Here is a 16,736-nt window from a genome sequence, read left to right as displayed (position 1 = left end):
CCCTTTGTCTGAAAGGCCTCCGAGTCTCAGGGGGGCAGTAGCGGAGGAGCACACAGACGTGTGCTCTGCGAAACATCACAGGAGGTGTCCAGAGGAGGTGGGACCAGTGGGGCCATCAGGAGCTCCAGAGCTGGGTTTGGGAAGGAAGAGCTCTGAAAGAAGGAACTGGGCCTGGAACCAGGCAGGACACAGTGCAGGCTACTGAGGGCAGAGGACGAGGGCTGAGAAGGCATCCACACGGAGAGCTAACTGGCAACGCCCTCCCCCACCCACCCAGTGCTCCAGCCAAGGTGACGGGCACTCTGATCCCAAACACCCTAAACATCCACTCTAGGCAGCAGTCAGGGGCCAGGCCTTACCGGGTAAGGACAATGAGCCCCACCAGCTGCTTCTGGCACATCTCAGTGAAATGGGACGTGCCGGTTCGGAGGCAGAGATCAGTCATGAATTCCAGAACAGTCTCATTGCGGAGGACCTTGTAGCTCACATCAGCATTTAACAGAAGTCTGCTTTCAAAGTGGGACACGGAAACGGTAAACCCGGGCCACAGTGTCAGTCTTCAAAAACAAACAAAGACAGTATTGAATGTTTCAAACATACCACCTGGAAAACCTGTACCCACTCTACACAGTGAGTTCATTCCATTCTCCGCAGGTCAAGGCTTTGCTGCTGTTGTTTTTGTCTCTGAACACACTAGCATTTTCCAGCTGGGGTTTCTTTAAACAGATTTAGGATAAAAAAAATAAAAAATTCAAACTGAGCTTCAGACCCTGCGTTTTTGGTGGGAGCTGTGCTGGGTGTGCGGTGTTCACCAGATGTGTTTCACCAGATGTGTTTCAGAGTTAACACTCAGCTCTGCTGCTGGCTAGCCGCAGGAAACCGAGTTCTGAGTCCCTTCTGGGATTTCTGACCTAGCACACTAACCAAAGAACAAAGACCTCTAGCTTCACATCTGGGTTCCCCTTTCCCCAAAACAAACACAATGACAAAGAACACTTGAAAATTTCACAAGTCCATTACGTCATTCCTATCCAAGACACATGACACTTCAAGGGAGGCAGAGCAGCAAGGTGCTGACTCATAAATTATACCACTCAGGTCTCACCATTCCACAGGAAGAGAAAGCAAAAAGAATCCTACTTGTACTGGGGGATCTCCACTGGTTCTGAGGGCTTATAGAAGTTCCGTCCAATCTGGTACATTCTCAGCTTTTTAAAGATCCTGGAAGCACAGGTTTGGAATCTTTAGTAAACATTCGTGACTGTAATTCAGCCTTTCGGGGCTGGGGAGACAGTTCAGTGAGTAAGCGCTTGAGACACGGAACCTAAAATACTGAGTCTGGGATCTCAGTAGCACAGAACCGTACTCCCGGTCCTCCTGAGGGGAGACCAGAGACAGACCAGGAGAACCTTCCAAAGTTCATGGGCCAGCTGGCCTGACGTAGGCAGCAGTGAACAAGAGTGAGAACTTATCTCATACAAGGTAGATGAGGACCAGCAGCGGAGGCTATCCTCAATGTGTACCCTCACACAGGTACACACACACACTCACACACACACCACACAACACTCACAACTCACACACACTCACACGCACACACCACACACTTACACACACCACACATTCACACACACCACACACACACACTCGCACACACACCTCTAGAACAAGCATAAAGTATACATGAGTATATATATTTGAGATAACTTTAATTCCATATTTTAAAATTATGTAGTTGACATTTTTATACCCTTAACTACAGCAATATGGTCACTTCTGTGTAACTACAATTCTAGATAACATTAAGACATGCCGTGGGGGGGGGGCTCTCCGGCCCCTCCGTATTTTGAAAGGAAAGGCTGTTTTGGATAAGTCACTCAAGTTCCCTGGGTGCTACACATCACTGTGACATTTTCTTCAGCAAGTATGTGTCCTGGTCACCTCTGGGAGGGTGGTGCTAGTGCATGGGGAATCGGAGGCAGCTTTGAATCAGCATACTGGATTCTTGGCCATCTCCCCTATGTGAAGGGCAGTGTGACAGCGTCTGCTCTAGTGAACAAGTATGGTAAAACACACTGCAAGCACCTTCCACAGTCAGCTGGCGTGGCTTAGTCCTCTCACCAGGGCACAGAGGGTCAAAGAGACTGAGGGAGACATTTGACTAACTAGGAAATAGCATGTTGTATAAGGAGGAAGTTACTTTATGTGCCCAGACATTCTGGAAAGCCCCAAATTCCTGACCGCCTCCCCTTCAGTCTGTTGTTGAGCAGAAGGTGGCATCTCTACAATAGAGCTGGAAACACAGCATCCTGGAGCACACACACTGAGTGAACCTGATCGCACACACACACACACACACACACACACACACACACACACAGTGCTGAGCGGAACCATCTCTCTCTCTCTCTCTCTCACACACACACACACACAGTGCTGAGCGGAACCATCTCTCTCTCACACACACACACACTCTCTCTCTCACACACACACACACACACACACACACAGTGCTGAGCGGAACCATCTCTCTCTCTCTCTCACACTCTCTCTCTCTCTCTCTCACACACACACACACACACAGTGCTGAGTGGAACCATCTCTCTCTCTCTCACACACACACACACACAGTGCTGAGCGGAACCATATCTCTCTCACACACACTCTCTCTCTCTCTCTCTCACACACACACACAGTGCTGAGTGGAACCATCTCTCTCTCACACACACACACACACAGACACACACACACAGTACTAAGTGGAACCTGATCTCAAATCCCTTCACCCTCAAGGTAACTGTGGACCACATGACCCTCAGTCCATTCTAAAGCTGTCGAAAGCTAACATACACCCAGGCCCCTCCCCCACTCATGCTGTGAAGGCAGATGTGGGGCTTGGGGTACAGCCAGGGCAGAGCGCAGCTAGTGCAGCCTTGTATGTCCCACGCCAGCCAGCTAGAGGAGAAACAAACCCATCATCTGGCCCATCCCTACTCAGTGAACTTGAGTCTGGGGTCAGAGTGGGCTAGTGTACAGGAAATGAAGGAAAGGCTAAAAGCAACATGGCCGAACTTTTGGATAAGGCTGAATAATGAAGATTTGGGACAAAGAGATGGATCGTGTCCCATCTGTGAAAATCACCCTGGAGCTGCTGCTGGCACGGTACCCATCCAGCGTGGGCCACCTCAATCCCGGGCCACATGCTGAAAGGTCAAGCAACTTACTTTCTGAAGACGACATTCAAGAACTGGATGCATACTGGGGAGCTTGAGGACAGCTCGCCCGTTAGTGTGACAGTCATCCTGATGGTCTCACCTCTTTGAGTTTCACTTGTCAGTTCTGTGACCTGGGAAAAAGGCACAGCTTGTCAGGCGTTCAGAACACGGATGCTATAACGCAGTCGAATATTCGTGAACAGGTGAGCTTTGGGTGTTGGTGTGTGGAACAATCCCATCCACATCTGGTGATCAGATTACTTTAAAACCCTGATAAAAACATTCCCTCAAGAAAATCCCACGTATGTACATACAGAGAATCAATGCACATATTTTTAGGAGGCAGCAGACTGCCTGGCCCCTTTCAAGTTCGTGAAGTCCTGAGAAATTCCTCAAAAAGTTTATTCACAAAGCAGGAGAGGACGTCCTTAAAGGAAATAGCCAGACAGAGGAAGACGATGGGAGCAGAGAAAATGTGGTTGCTAGGATGGGAAATTTTATTCTATTAATGAAAGCTTGCAAAGTGCTGCCGAGATCCTTGGTGCTTGCCTAAACTGACACTGTTTTAGCAACATAAGGACCACAGGTTCATATCAGCTCCCCAGCTAAAGAAAACCCTAAGCCACCAAGGGCTGGAGAGATGGCTGCTCTGCCCGCCCTTTGGTTCTTAGCATCCACACTAGGCTGCCCACAGCTGCCTGGAACTCTGGCTCAATGGGATGTGATGCCCTCTTCTGCACGGAGGACAACACACACACACACACACACACACACACACACACACACACACACACACACACACACACACCACATAATTACAAAATAAAATAAATTTTAAACAGCTACAAAAAGAAAAAACTAAAAAACACCCGAACCTCTAATAAATGTCAACGATCAGGGGTTTTTCAATGAATTAGAAACCAGCTCACTAGCAAGCATCTACCTATTCTCGCCCACCTTCTAGTTAGTGGTGGTTTTTGTAACAGGAACTGGGCTGCATAGCTATAAAGAGAAACTTATCCCTGGACACTGGGGGTGGGGGGTGGGGAGGGCGGAGTATTGCCCTGGGAAGACTCCCAGTCACAGACAACCAATCCAGAAATGGCAACAGTTACAGAGACCTCAAAATCAAAAGGTCAAGGTAAGTGCAGTCCAAGGAGCTGGAGAGACATCCTGCTCCCAGCACCCTCCCCTGCCCGCCCCTGCCCCCCCCACCCCCTGGGACTGCAGACAAAGGATGTGAACAACAATGCCTGTGGGTGAAGAGCTGAAGGGAGGTGGCAAAAATCAGTCTTGGAAACTGTGTTTCTCAACAGCTTCCCAAGATCAAACACTTCCTCCAGGACCCTTGATCCTCTCTTACCAAACACCAACTGCTCCTGCACATCCTCCATCTCTTCCTGGACCTGCCCCTCCAGGCCCCAGGCTGCTGACTTCCCAGTGTGCATTTCTTCTCCCTTTCCACCGACCACCTGAGCAATCCAAAGTCTCAGAGCACCAGCGCAGCAATGACTCTAAGCGATGCCACCACGGACACAGCCATGTCTCTACATGATGCCACCACGGTGCATGCTTGGCCAGACTAGGGAGGCTGCCTCTTACAGGCCTGGAGGAAGCTGCTTCATCCTCTAAGCTCCTCCACTGTCTGTAAGGTGGGAGTGAGCGCAGCTGGACTTCCAGGACTGAAGAGATATATAGGGCGCGCTCCGGATCTTATCTCCATGCAGAGCAAGGCGCTCACAAAGCAAACAGAGCAACACTTGGGTTTTTACTGAGTCCTTTTGACACACTGCCCAGGCTGTTCTATTGCCCTTCCCATCCCTCTCAGGGAACTTGGGTAGGATGTGACTGACAGCCTCTCCTGTGGCACTCACTGGTCCCGAAAAGACAAACTCAGGTTCCCCCCACCTTCAGGGACACTTCCACGCCTGGCTAATTAACCCTCCATGACCCAAGTTTCTCAAATATGGCCCCCACCCTTCTGTCACCCGGCCTTGGCCCTTTCCACCGTCTACCTCTCTCATCCCAAGACTCTAAGACACTGATCAAAACTCAGCCAGGTGTCGGGCTTCTCCCCATGCTCTGCATCCTGACTTCGGGGTAAGATCCTCAAGCTCTCTGAGCTCCAGGGGGGATAAGTGGGTTAAACACTCCTGCCAGTAAGAGCCTGGCAGGGCATATGGCAACAGATGTGGCTGGGTAGATACACCAGCAGCATCAATAGCCCTGCTCTGAAGACCTGCCAAGCACAGAACTCTGTCTACACTCAGTAAGTGCTCAATAAATGCTACTATAATAAAAATACTGATTATTGCCGTTCTACCTCACTGTGTTCATTTGTAACTCTGACACTAAGCTGAAAACCGTTCAACAAATAAGACCCCTGTAGTATTCATCTTGATTTCCTTCGTGGTACTAACACCCTACTAAGTACATAGTCGACTCTGTAAGTACACAAAGGTGGCAAATAGATGTGAGTGAATGAACCTCTCAGCGAACAGACGGAGTACAGGATAATACTGGAAGGTGGCTTTCCAGAAGTATGGACAGGAATGGAATGGAATACAAGGGACTCTTCAAACCCCATTAAGCACCCCAGAAAGATGGAGACTGGGTGGGGAGTGGAGGATCATGCCTGAATACAATAAAAACTGAACAGAGCAGTCACTGTTAGGAGGCTCACCATAACAGAGTGAGTGACAGGACATATACCAAAACAGGGACACAACAACCCCTGTCTGCGCCCCCCATCACCTAATCTGGGAATAATGCCAACAGCCCTGATGTCTTACAGGCTACCTTACCACCTGCCTCCAAACTGACCATCCCAGCATGCAAACATGCCTGGCACACACGACACGCCAGTTCCGAATTGAGATGAGCCGTGCCCACCTATTCCTGTGCACACAGTTCCTCCAGCTTCGCTAGACCCTCGCAGTGACACACGGGGACCTCTGACACCACTGAATCTATGAAGATGCCGCTAAGGACAAGCTGATCTTAATCCTACCGAGGCACTGAGAACACACGACAAACTGCGTGCTATCAGCGTGTCACCGGACAAAGAATCTGATGGGGGAAAAAAACATTTCTAAATGCAGATTCCAATGTTCTAAGCCAGCAGATGTCACCACTTAGGGTCATCCATCCCAAGGCCTTAAAAAGGATAAAGGAGTGCTCAGAAACTCATTTCTTGTGTAAAATCATAGACTTACTTATAACATATCAACGTTAACTCGTGCGGTTGGCTCCATGGTGCTTAAAAATGTTGAGGTCACTGACTAAACTTTCTCGCTGGAAGCATCAAAGAGCTACTGCAACGTTTTAAATAAAGCCTGGCTCTTTTTTTTTTTTTTTTTTTTTTTTCCTCATAGTAATCCTCATCTTGTTTTTAAAAAAGAATATTGAGAGGCTCATGCCTACTGCTCTTTGAGGACTGGTAATGTTGAAAATCTGGGGGGGGGGGGGAATGGGTAAAGGAAGATAAAACATTTAACTACTTCAATGGTCTCATTTTGCCAACTCTTTCAGATTGACAACAGTAGCTCATGTTTCCTACGAGTTAGTGAGTCATGAAGAAGGATGGTTCTACATTCAGAAACTGACATGAAATCATCTGGCCACACAGGCACAAGAGAGTGAGGAAATGCATAGCCTCAGAGCCATGGGAATCGCCACTCTGGAGGCCCACGGCTTGGGGAAGGGTTCCCAGTGTGTCTGTGAACGCTTAGCGTGCTGGAGCATCAGGTCCCTGTATGACCACAATGGCTGATGACATCTTAGGAAACCTTTGAGCTCTCAAGCAAGGGAGCAGGGACGAGGCAGCAGCACAGGGTACTCCTTCAAATCGTCAAGAAAAGCAATGATCGTCTCTACACATACATAGTAAGCACGTATGTCCGCGTGCCCCCCCCATCCCCCCCCCACACACACGGAGTGAAACACTGACCACACTGTACCTTTTGGTCCAGCTTTTCTGAGAGGAAAAGAGTGGTACCATCAAATGTTTTTGCCATGTCCAAGAGTCTGCTGTGGTTATAAAGCAATGCAATCCTCAGCCTCCTAGAGGCTAAATCTGGGCTGTACGTGACATGGTACTGGTGCAGCTGCCAGTCCTGGGGCAAATCCAGGCTAAAGAGATTCGCAACCAGCCGCAGGGGTATTCCACTAGAGCCTGGAGAGGAGAAAAGATGCCTCTCAGCAGATGATCACACCTATGGATGCCTCTCAGCACATGATCACACCTATGGATGCCTCTCAGCAGATGATCACACCTATGGATGCCTCTCAGCACATGATCACACCTATGGATGCCTCTCAGCAGATGATCACACCTATGGATGCCTCTCAGCACATGATCACACCTATGGATGCCTCTCAGCAGATGATCACACCTATGGATGCCTCTCAGCACATGATCACCCATGTCTATTAATCCTATTGGAATAATTGAACAAGGACCGTGGTTGCTGTAAAGCAGGAGCTGGTGAACAGTGCTGTGGGATAAACACTTGCTTTATCAACCTGGCAATTCCACTGGGAGTTACTTTGAGCTCAAGAGCACACTGGGCCTCCAGAAACAGAGGAACAGATGTGACTTTCCAAGCATCTGATGGCAGCTGCCTGGACCCCTCCCTAGATGAGTCTCTATGACCGAGATCAGTTATCGGACAGTGTCAGATTCCACTCTGAGATTACAAACACAACAACAAAAACAAAAACGATCCCATTCTCACCGTGAATGATACAACTCCCAGCCTCTACACAATCAGAACCAGGATTTAGAAGACTCTGACAAAGCGTTCCATCAGCAGTTAGAACACTGTGTAAGTCCCTAAAGAGGCAGAGGAAGGCTGAAACAGGAAGACCTGTACAGAGCAGTGTAACAGAGCTTCTGTCCACGGCACGTGGAGTCCATGTGTGCTTCTGGAAATCCTCTAACAAGCGTAAACGTCTGCAGGACAGACTCAGAGCAGGCCAGAGCAGAGCTGGCTGGACAGAGGCTGTCACAAGTGCCTAGGACAAAACCTAGAAGGATGCCAATGACTTTCCCTCACTTGTCTTTACAGAACATGACTACTTTTGCATCTTTTGTGTGTGTGTGTGTGTGTGTGTGTGTGTGTGTGTGTTTGTACCACACACACACTATTTTGCTTTTTCTCATGGAGAAAGCAGAAATGCAAATGAGGAATAAATACTGCTCCCTCGGCCTGGCCTATCATACCTGTGTCTGGCAGAGCTAAGAGATAATTATGTCATTTTTGCTTAAGAACAGATTTTGTTCTCCCAGATTGTTAATGAATGGCAACACATGTCAGCCTGTCATCACATGGATAGACAAAAGTCTGTCTACACTGTCGTTAGTGAATGGCAACACATGCCAACTGGTCATCTCACAAGGACGGCGAAGAGTCTGTCTAGACTGTCAGGACCTCGGAGATCACCTGCATCAGCGTTTTCAGACTGCAGCAGGCATCGTCTGTGCCGAGGTCGGGAAGGTATGATTTCAGTGTGCTTCACTGTGGGAGGGGCTAGAAAGACTTGCCATCTGTGAGCTCACCCCATGCACGTGTGTGCAGGTGTCCATGGGGGCTGGAAGGCTGGGCAACTCCGCAGAGCTGGCGGTGCAGGTGTTTGTGAGCTGCCTTGCATGAGCGGTGGGATCTGATTGTCAACCCTCTGCTGGGGTGTGTCCTCTCAACACCAACCTTCTCTTCAGCCCAAGCACAAGAGAATGGCCCCAGAGCGCCATATGCAGGGAGGCACTTTCTGTGAAACGTTAGTTCAGCTGTACAGCTACTTGCTAGATAATGATATCGTTTCTTATTACGATGCTTTAAAAAAACAAACAAAAAACAGAAATTCCCATTGGCGAGAAGGGAGCCACGAATCTTCCTGCAAATCCAAAGAGAACCACAGAAGATGCTTCGGTCCACACCTGCATATGAGTTTGAGGAGCCTGGAGTCCAAATGAGGACTGTCTCCTTTCTACACTGAAATTTCCACAGGCTGATTCTCCACAACGGACAAGGGTTGGGAAGAGAAGACACACCTTTCCGTGTCTTCCCCAAGTGAGAAGGGGGCATCCCCCCCCCAAAGTGGGATGTGGTTTGAGGAACAGTTTTGTGTTTCTGAGACTTCGCTTAGACAACACCTTCAACAGAGCAGACACTCAGCAGCTCTTGGGTGATTAACAAACTCGCCTGTTTTAGAACTGGAAATTTAAATTCCATGGCAAGACTTGGTAACCATTAAAAAGAAACAACAAGGGACTGGCTACCTGCTTTGCAATCTTTCACGTGTGCCAATTTCTCCCTGGTACAGACACTCAAATCCACGAAGTCCTGTCTGGCGGTGCCTCTTTCCATGAAGGTACGTCCACCATCATCAGAAGAGACAGCAACTTCATCTGGAATGAGACGAGACCATAGTAAGGTAGACTGTGTGCGCCCAGGACATCGAAACCACACCGTCCGTCAAAACGAGTTTTCCCAGGGTGTGCCTGACCTGCTATACATCCCTGATTGTGCAGAAGGCTTTATCCTCAACCCTGAGAACTACAGAGAAAGTATAGGATGCTCAACTAGAAATATTGGTGTTAGCTTTTACAATACCACAGACTTCCTCTTCACGGCCACGGCGCAGGAGACAGCTCCCTCCCTGTGCCTTCTAACAAGTGACCAGCCCCTCCTTCTCTAGCGTGAGGGCGCACTGAAAAGATCCAGGGTATCTTTCACTTTTCCCAATGAAAAAAAAAACAACAACAAAACAAACAAACAACCATACCCAAGCATAGCCATCAGCAATCGACCATTTACATTGGAACACGGAAGTAAATGTCTCCGCCTGAGTGAGTCATTTAAGTGAGTACAGAGGATGGCAGTCTTTTAAAGGCCTCCAGCACTTGGAAGGTAACTTTAAACCATCAGAATCCAGGATTTTATGGCAAAATAGCGTGCACAGTACATGCTCAACCTCTGGGCTCTGAGGGAGTTCATCTGCCCTGTGATATAGTCACTATACGCAATGTTCCCAAGAGCTTTTTCCACCTGCTCCAAGCTTCTATCCAGACCCTTCTCCATGGACATGGAGTCTCTCAGGAAGACTTAAAACACAAAGAAACTGGTTTTTTAAAAGGTCATTTAATTTTCAGATGTTGCCCTAATTTTAATTGATATCTAGATCCCTCACTGATCCAGATTTCAATCGATGTTTAGACTTAAATTTAGTCTTAAAGTCTCAAACTACCAGGACTAGGGAAACAGCTCAGTGGTTAAGAGCACTTGCTTTCTCGCAGAGGACCAGAGTTTGAGTCCTAGAACCCACGTCAGGTGGCTCACAGTACTTCAGGGGGATCAAACGCCTCTGGCTTCACACACAGACATAATCAATACACACAATTAAGCATAAGATCAAATCTTGTTTTTAAAAAGTTCAAACTATTACAGAAAGGTGGTTCTCAGGCCCTGGGAGGTTGGAGAGTTGGGAGGTTATTGTTTAAGGAGTAAGTTTCAGTCTTACAATACAAAAGCGTGCCAGAGGTGGACGGCAGTGTAACTGTACAATGTAAGTAGGCTTAAAGCCCCAGGTCCATACACTTAAAGCTAAATCACAGCACTCGGGAAAAACAAGTCTTTCACTTAAGCCTCTCAGCCTATGGCAGCCCAGCAAAACCCAATACATGTGGCATTGCCGGCTCAAGCTGTGTGACCCAGAGTGGATAAAAACTCGAGACTGAGCTGGCTGTGCAGGCAGGATTGATGGCTCTCCCAGGTGCTGTGAGGCTGGTTTCTCCCATCCTGCAAATGAGTGCTTTGGCTTTTGTGCTCCAGTATTGAAGGACTAGGGGGGGCGTGGTCAGGAGCAGCAGAATCAGAAGTCAAGGTCATCTTCGGAACACAGTTAAGTTTGAGGCTAGTTGGGCTCTGAGACTCAAAATCATTCCTTGAGCAGAAGCGGCTTCCCCATCCAGATCCCTGTGTCCCAAGTGCGACCAGAAAGCTCAGAGTCCACGATGAACATGTGAGGAGGACCCTCGGGGAGGAGGGTGGTCAGTGGGAACAGGCGTCTCAAGGCTTGGTGGGTCCCTCTGCTCTGCTCCAGCTGAAGGAGGTCAGGGAAACAGACCCTGCTGCACTTACGTGGCTGTGAAATGGAGCTCGATCCACTGCTCGATGCCTGAGGACTGTCCCCGGGACTGGCAATGCTGGATGCCTGACTGTCCCCGGGACCGGCAATGCTGGATGCCTGACTGTCCCCTGGACCGGCAATGCTGGATGCCTGACTGTCCCCAGGACTGGCAGATGTGGCCTACAAAGCAAGCAGCAAGTTTGTTTAGATTCCAATCAACTCACAGCCCACAAGGTTACCAAAAGGCAAGAATGTTATCGTGTCTGATGGCGTAGATTACCATGATCCAGGGGCAGAAACCCCTGAGGGACTAGAGGGAGGGTGGTCATCCCCACAGAAGGCTAAGGAGGGCTGGGGCGTTCCCTCACGCTTTTAGTCTGAGCTCAGGAAACAGTGTCAGACCCCAGGAGCTGTAAGATGCAGAAGCTGGATCCCGACTATGACCCCTGCAAATGAACTGAACTGGGACTAGGTCACAAAATAGAAGCCTTAATATTTTCTCTGCAGAAGCGTCCTCTCCCAAGAAATTATTGTGTCTTGCTTTTTTTTTTTTTTTTTTTTTTTTTTTTTTTTTGAGCGAAGAGAACACTACTAAACAATAACAAAGGTAAAAGCTACCAGCTCTGGTCCAAGGCTAAAAGTTTCTCCGAATAGTGTCGTTGTTCTTGCAGATGGCTCGGTCTGGCCACCCAAACCCAGCAAACAGCCACACCCAGTGCTTGCTCAACAGCCAGCAGTGGAATCTAACCCTGAATTTGATGAGCCGTACAGAGGTTACCCCGTGAGGGACAAGCGCGGAGGACACTTCACGGTGCCGGCTGTCTTTCTCTCGTTCTTTCCTTTCCTTTACAATTTACAAACGGCTGAACTAAAGCTAGGAACCCGAAGGCAGCGCCACACCTCCCAGCCACCGTGCCTTCTGCACTTCTGGGCCTCAGCATAGAAAGACAAAGGTGGACAATCCTGGGAAACCTGGAGGGACCAGAGAGGCCGGCAGAGGAAGCCGTGCCTCGGATGGGCACAGGGAGGAGGACAGGGGGGATCACTCACGGTGAGGTGTCCTGGGGCACAACCAGCTTCCCTGGCTCCATGGCCACAGGCGCCGCCTCGCGCCCTCACTCGGGCCCGTCCGCTCATGCTGCTGGGTACCAGAGGCTTTCCTGAGCTCCTGACCCTCAACAGTGCTGTTTTCTCTCTGATGGGGAGGGGGTGAGCATTCAATTCCTGAGATGGTTGGGGTAAACAGCACCGGAGCGTGGGCGTGCGCTGCACGTGGACCCTCAGCATGCAGCAGCATGTGGGCCGGGGGCGGCCTCCAGGAGCAAGTCAGGAAGGGTCTCCTCCCCTCCCTGCCCCCTCTCTGCCCCCTCCCTCTCTCTCCTTCTCATTCTTTCTGCCTCTCCCATTTTTTTCTTTTCCTCCATGCCTCCTCATTTACTATAAATGCCCAGCTTGCTTACACGCTATCATTTTGAGGACGTGTCGCTCTGCTCCTGGCTTTTAGAAATTACTCCAATCATAAATGTATATAGAGTTGCATCACATATGGCTCTGGACTTGATGGGAAGTTTGTGTGAAGGTCATAAAATGTGTTCATCTGAGTGTTGTTAGCGCGTCACCCTGAGAAGACGTGAGAGCAGAGTGTGGGAGGTTAGTAGATGGACCATTAGGCTAACGGTGGCCTAGGAATGGATGGAGCAATGTGACTCAATCTGAAAGAAATTAGGTTGGGGGCTGGAGCCGGCTCGGTGGTTAAGAGACTTGGGGCTCTTTCAGGGGACCAGGGTATGGCTCCCAGCACCCACACGTGACCACAACAGTCTGGAACCCCAGTTTTAGGAGACCTGGCACCCTCTTCTGGCCTCCCAGTGCACATAAAGGCACACAAACAAAAACGGTTTTTAAAGTGTGTACAGAGTGTTGAAAACTCTAAGCTGGCGGGATGCGGGAGCAGTTCCAGGGTGACTTCGCTGGGGATACCAGTGCTTGTGTGACTATGGATGAGTCACCTTAGTTAAGCATGGCCTGTCTCAGCCTGTGAAGAGCAGCACTGTATTCGGAGGCCTGTGTTGTGGTCCAAATGATCAATCAATAGCATCTGGGTAATCCACACGGGATAGAGAAAGGGTGTGAAGCTGTTCTAAGGGGAGGTGAACATTCCATCCTGCAGACACGCTCTTGGGCTCAGGAAATAAACAATTCACATGGTTCCTAAAGCTAACCAGACACACCAGGCCTCTCCATTCTCCACCATCCAGAGGCTGTAAGGAGAGCTGAAAGGCATTCTCAAACAAGGTGAGAGACCTAGATTAGGCCAACTGAGCTCGTCACCCATATTCCTGTTAGTAACCCCAATAAAACTCAGTTCACCAAGTTAGACTTTGCTGGCATCCTTACTTTGGTCTGTTGTTGGTCCCCGTCTGGGAGAGTAAGTGTTTGTTCATGCCCCCAGGAAGTGTCAGGAAACACCGACCCAAAGGACATGAAAGCTGCTGCGGTGCCAACCATTTCAGCCTCCTGGATAGGAACAGCCTGGACCGTTTCCTTCCAGCAACAGGAAACCGCAGCCAGGTGTGTGAACAACAAAGAAGAAGGATGTGAGAAGCAGGGATTAAAAGCAGCAGCAGCAAGAACACTAATTCCTCCCGTGTCTTAGAATGCCGTTCAAGGCATAAATGGAAGAAACGAGCTCTCTTAGGAGTTCCCATGGAACTATCTAGATTAAAGCCCAGAGTTTGCAGAAAAATGATTATCATTATTTAAAGAAAACCACTCACATTTGTAATAGCCAGATCTTGGAAAAAACCTAGATGTCCCTCTATGTAAATAAGGAATGGATTAAAAAAAAAAAAAAAAAAAAAAAAAAAACAATGTGGTACATTTACACAATAGAGTACTACTCAGCGGTAGGAAAAAATGCCAGCCCAGCAGCCAAGATGGCGGACTTTGAGGATCGGGTCAGATGAGGAGAAGGTTCTCATAGCTGCTAAATGCATCAGTTACGCACCCCCAGGGGAGTTTAGTGAAGTATTCAGTGATGTCGGCTACTACTTCTAATGACAGTCTCCTCGGGGAAGGGGCAGCACATGCATTTGCCCAGTATAACATGGACCAGTTCACACCCATGAAGACAGACAGCTACGATGACCAGGTCTTAATTACAGAGCACCGTGACCTCGGTAACAGCAGATTTTTAGATCCAAGAAACAAAAATTTCCTGTAAGTTTGATCACTTACGGAAAGAAGCAAGTGATCCCCAACCAGAAGATGTGGATGGAGGCTTGAAGACTTGGAGAGCATCCTGTGACTGCGCTTTAAGAGCCTATGTGAAAGGTCATTATTCAAGGCTTCTGTACTGTTTATGCTAAAACTATAGACGGGCGACAGACCATTATTGCATGTATTGAAAGCCACCAGTTTCAGCCCAAAACCTTCTAGAATGGTCGTTGGAGATCAGAGTGGAAGCTCACCCAGGTGGTTGGAGTGCTCAAGATCCGGGTTCATTATTATGAATATGGCAATGTTCAGTTGGTCAAGCATAAAGATGTGCAGGATTCAGGAACTTTCAAACGTAATCTAAACTGCCAAGGAGTTCATTAAAATCATAGAGAGTGCAGAAAATGAGTATCAGACAGCAAGTAGAGAAGACTATCAAACAATGTCAGACACCACGTTCAAGGCCTTGGGCAGGCAGCTTCCAGTTACCCACACCAAAATCGACTGGAACAAGATACTTGGTTACAAGATTGGCAAAGAAATGCCAAATGCTTAAAACCCACTGTAGGAAAGAAGAGGATCCAACACGGTGTGGTCATATGGTAAATAAGTGATTTGTAAACAAGCAAGAGTGATATTTTGCTAGTTAGCAAAGTTAACAGATCTCTAGCCTCATGGAAAAATGTTGAACCTACAGCACTGTCTCGATTCGAGTGTGTGTGTGTGTGTTCTCTGCCTTGTAATTTTCTGTTATATCTACTTGTAAAATTTTTTTTTTTTAAATTCTGCTACATTTAATGTCAAAGAGATCTATCCTGAAGTCGTTTTACTGTTTAGAAAATCTCCTAGCCATGACATGACGTTCTATTACGGTTTTTATAGTGTATTCGTTGAGGACTTTTTACCCGGTGCTTGAAAGCATTTCCAGTCTTCCGTGGCTTTTCCTCGTCCGCCAATTGCTAAAGAGGCGATGCTACAAACGGGCGGGCGGCTAAGTGGGCAACACACTCCTCCTCTGTCTGACTGCTTTGATCATTTGTAGCTTCTCACAACTGTCGCTTTCGTACTTTTGGATTGGGGCTCTTTGGGTCCATGTTGGGAGGCAAAGGAAGTTTCCTGAAATTCCACGACAGCAGCTTCTCCGGGGACTTGTTTTTACATCCGAAGACTTGAAACCCACCCCTGCACATGGAAATTTATTCCATTCCCGCCTCCTCCCTTAGATGTCTGCAGGAAGTTCAGCTTAGGAAAAGCACTGGAATCCAGCATTGTCAATCACAGGGGCCTGTGTTCTCAGTGGTAGGAAACGAATGACGCCTGATTACCTGGAATGCTGGAATGACGGGATCAAACAACCTGGCGATCCTTTGCTGTTCTATTAAGAGCCAGCCTCGAACTGAATCCACACTACCACCTCCCCCCCCAACCCCGTCTCTCCCCAACACACACACACACACACACACACACACGATATTCTGAGCATCGTTTAGGCCCTAATTCCTGGGCTTTGTCTCTCAGTGAATAGAATTTATGCCTATTACATACCCTTCCTCTCCAGGCCCTAGTCCTAAATTCTTTCTGATAGTCAATAGAACTCATTCTTATTGCAAAGGTCACGGGTGCTTTCCTATTTGCAAGGGACTTTTGATGTAGCTAGAAACTTTTGTTTTGAGAATTGTCATGGGGAGACTTTCTACTGTGTTTAAATGTGTGGAAAAATTGAAACACAGGATCAGATTCTAGAAGTCTTGATCCAGTCTGACCAAGCCTGGCTGCACCGAGTTTTCATTCTGTCTCCCCTCAGTCACCTCAGCCCACTTTCCTGCCAGTAGCAATACCTTCAGGGATGCCTCAACGGATGTCAGCACTAAATTTTAGAGGAGTTTTGCCCGTTTGTATTTCTGTTTAATATGCAGGCACTGGTGACACACTGTGGATGTAATAGAGTATAAAACTTGAGAAACACAGGTGTTGAAGGAGTAATAGGCATCTGTGTTTTAATGATTGCTCTGTGAGAAGATGAATCAAACAGCCATGTCACTCACGAAGCTGGAATGAACCAAAGTGAAAAGGAGAACTCCTAGGCAGTGTCTTTCTATCATAACTAACATTTCAGAAAACGCTAGTGCTCTCTTCTTCTGAACAAGATGTAAGACTCATTCCAGATCCCTTTCT

General features: G+C 48.2%; 1 protein-coding gene and 1 pseudogene across 1 annotated transcript in view; one reads left to right on the top strand and one right to left on the bottom strand.

Annotated features, from left to right (window-relative positions):
- Piwil4 (piwi like RNA-mediated gene silencing 4) overlaps positions 1–12,482 on the bottom strand; it is a 36,733-nt gene extending 24,251 nt beyond the window's left edge. Inside the window, exons 1-8 of the mRNA XM_051200071.1 lie at positions 12,396–12,482; positions 11,486–11,525; positions 11,357–11,380; positions 9,496–9,624; positions 7,175–7,389; positions 3,225–3,346; positions 1,141–1,221; positions 360–557 (exon numbers count right to left, since the gene is read on the bottom strand). Coding sequence (XP_051056028.1) covers positions 360–557; positions 1,141–1,221; positions 3,225–3,346; positions 7,175–7,389; positions 9,496–9,624; positions 11,357–11,380; positions 11,486–11,525; positions 12,396–12,482 — 896 coding nt within the window. The remainder of the gene's footprint in view (positions 1–359; positions 558–1,140; positions 1,222–3,224; positions 3,347–7,174; positions 7,390–9,495; positions 9,625–11,356; positions 11,381–11,485; positions 11,526–12,395) is intronic.
- A 1,799-nt stretch (positions 12,483–14,281) lies between these two features.
- On the top strand, positions 14,282–15,117 carry LOC127233546 (F-actin-capping protein subunit alpha-1-like; annotated as a pseudogene).
- Positions 15,118–16,736: the final 1,619 nt, after the last annotated feature.

This window comes from Phodopus roborovskii, unplaced genomic scaffold (assembly GCF_943737965.1).
Source record: "Phodopus roborovskii unplaced genomic scaffold, PHOROB, whole genome shotgun sequence".
Lineage (NCBI taxonomy): Eukaryota > Metazoa > Chordata > Mammalia > Rodentia > Cricetidae > Phodopus > Phodopus roborovskii.
The sequence above is the reverse complement of the archived record's forward strand: the minus strand, read 5'-3'. Positions and strand labels throughout refer to the sequence as shown.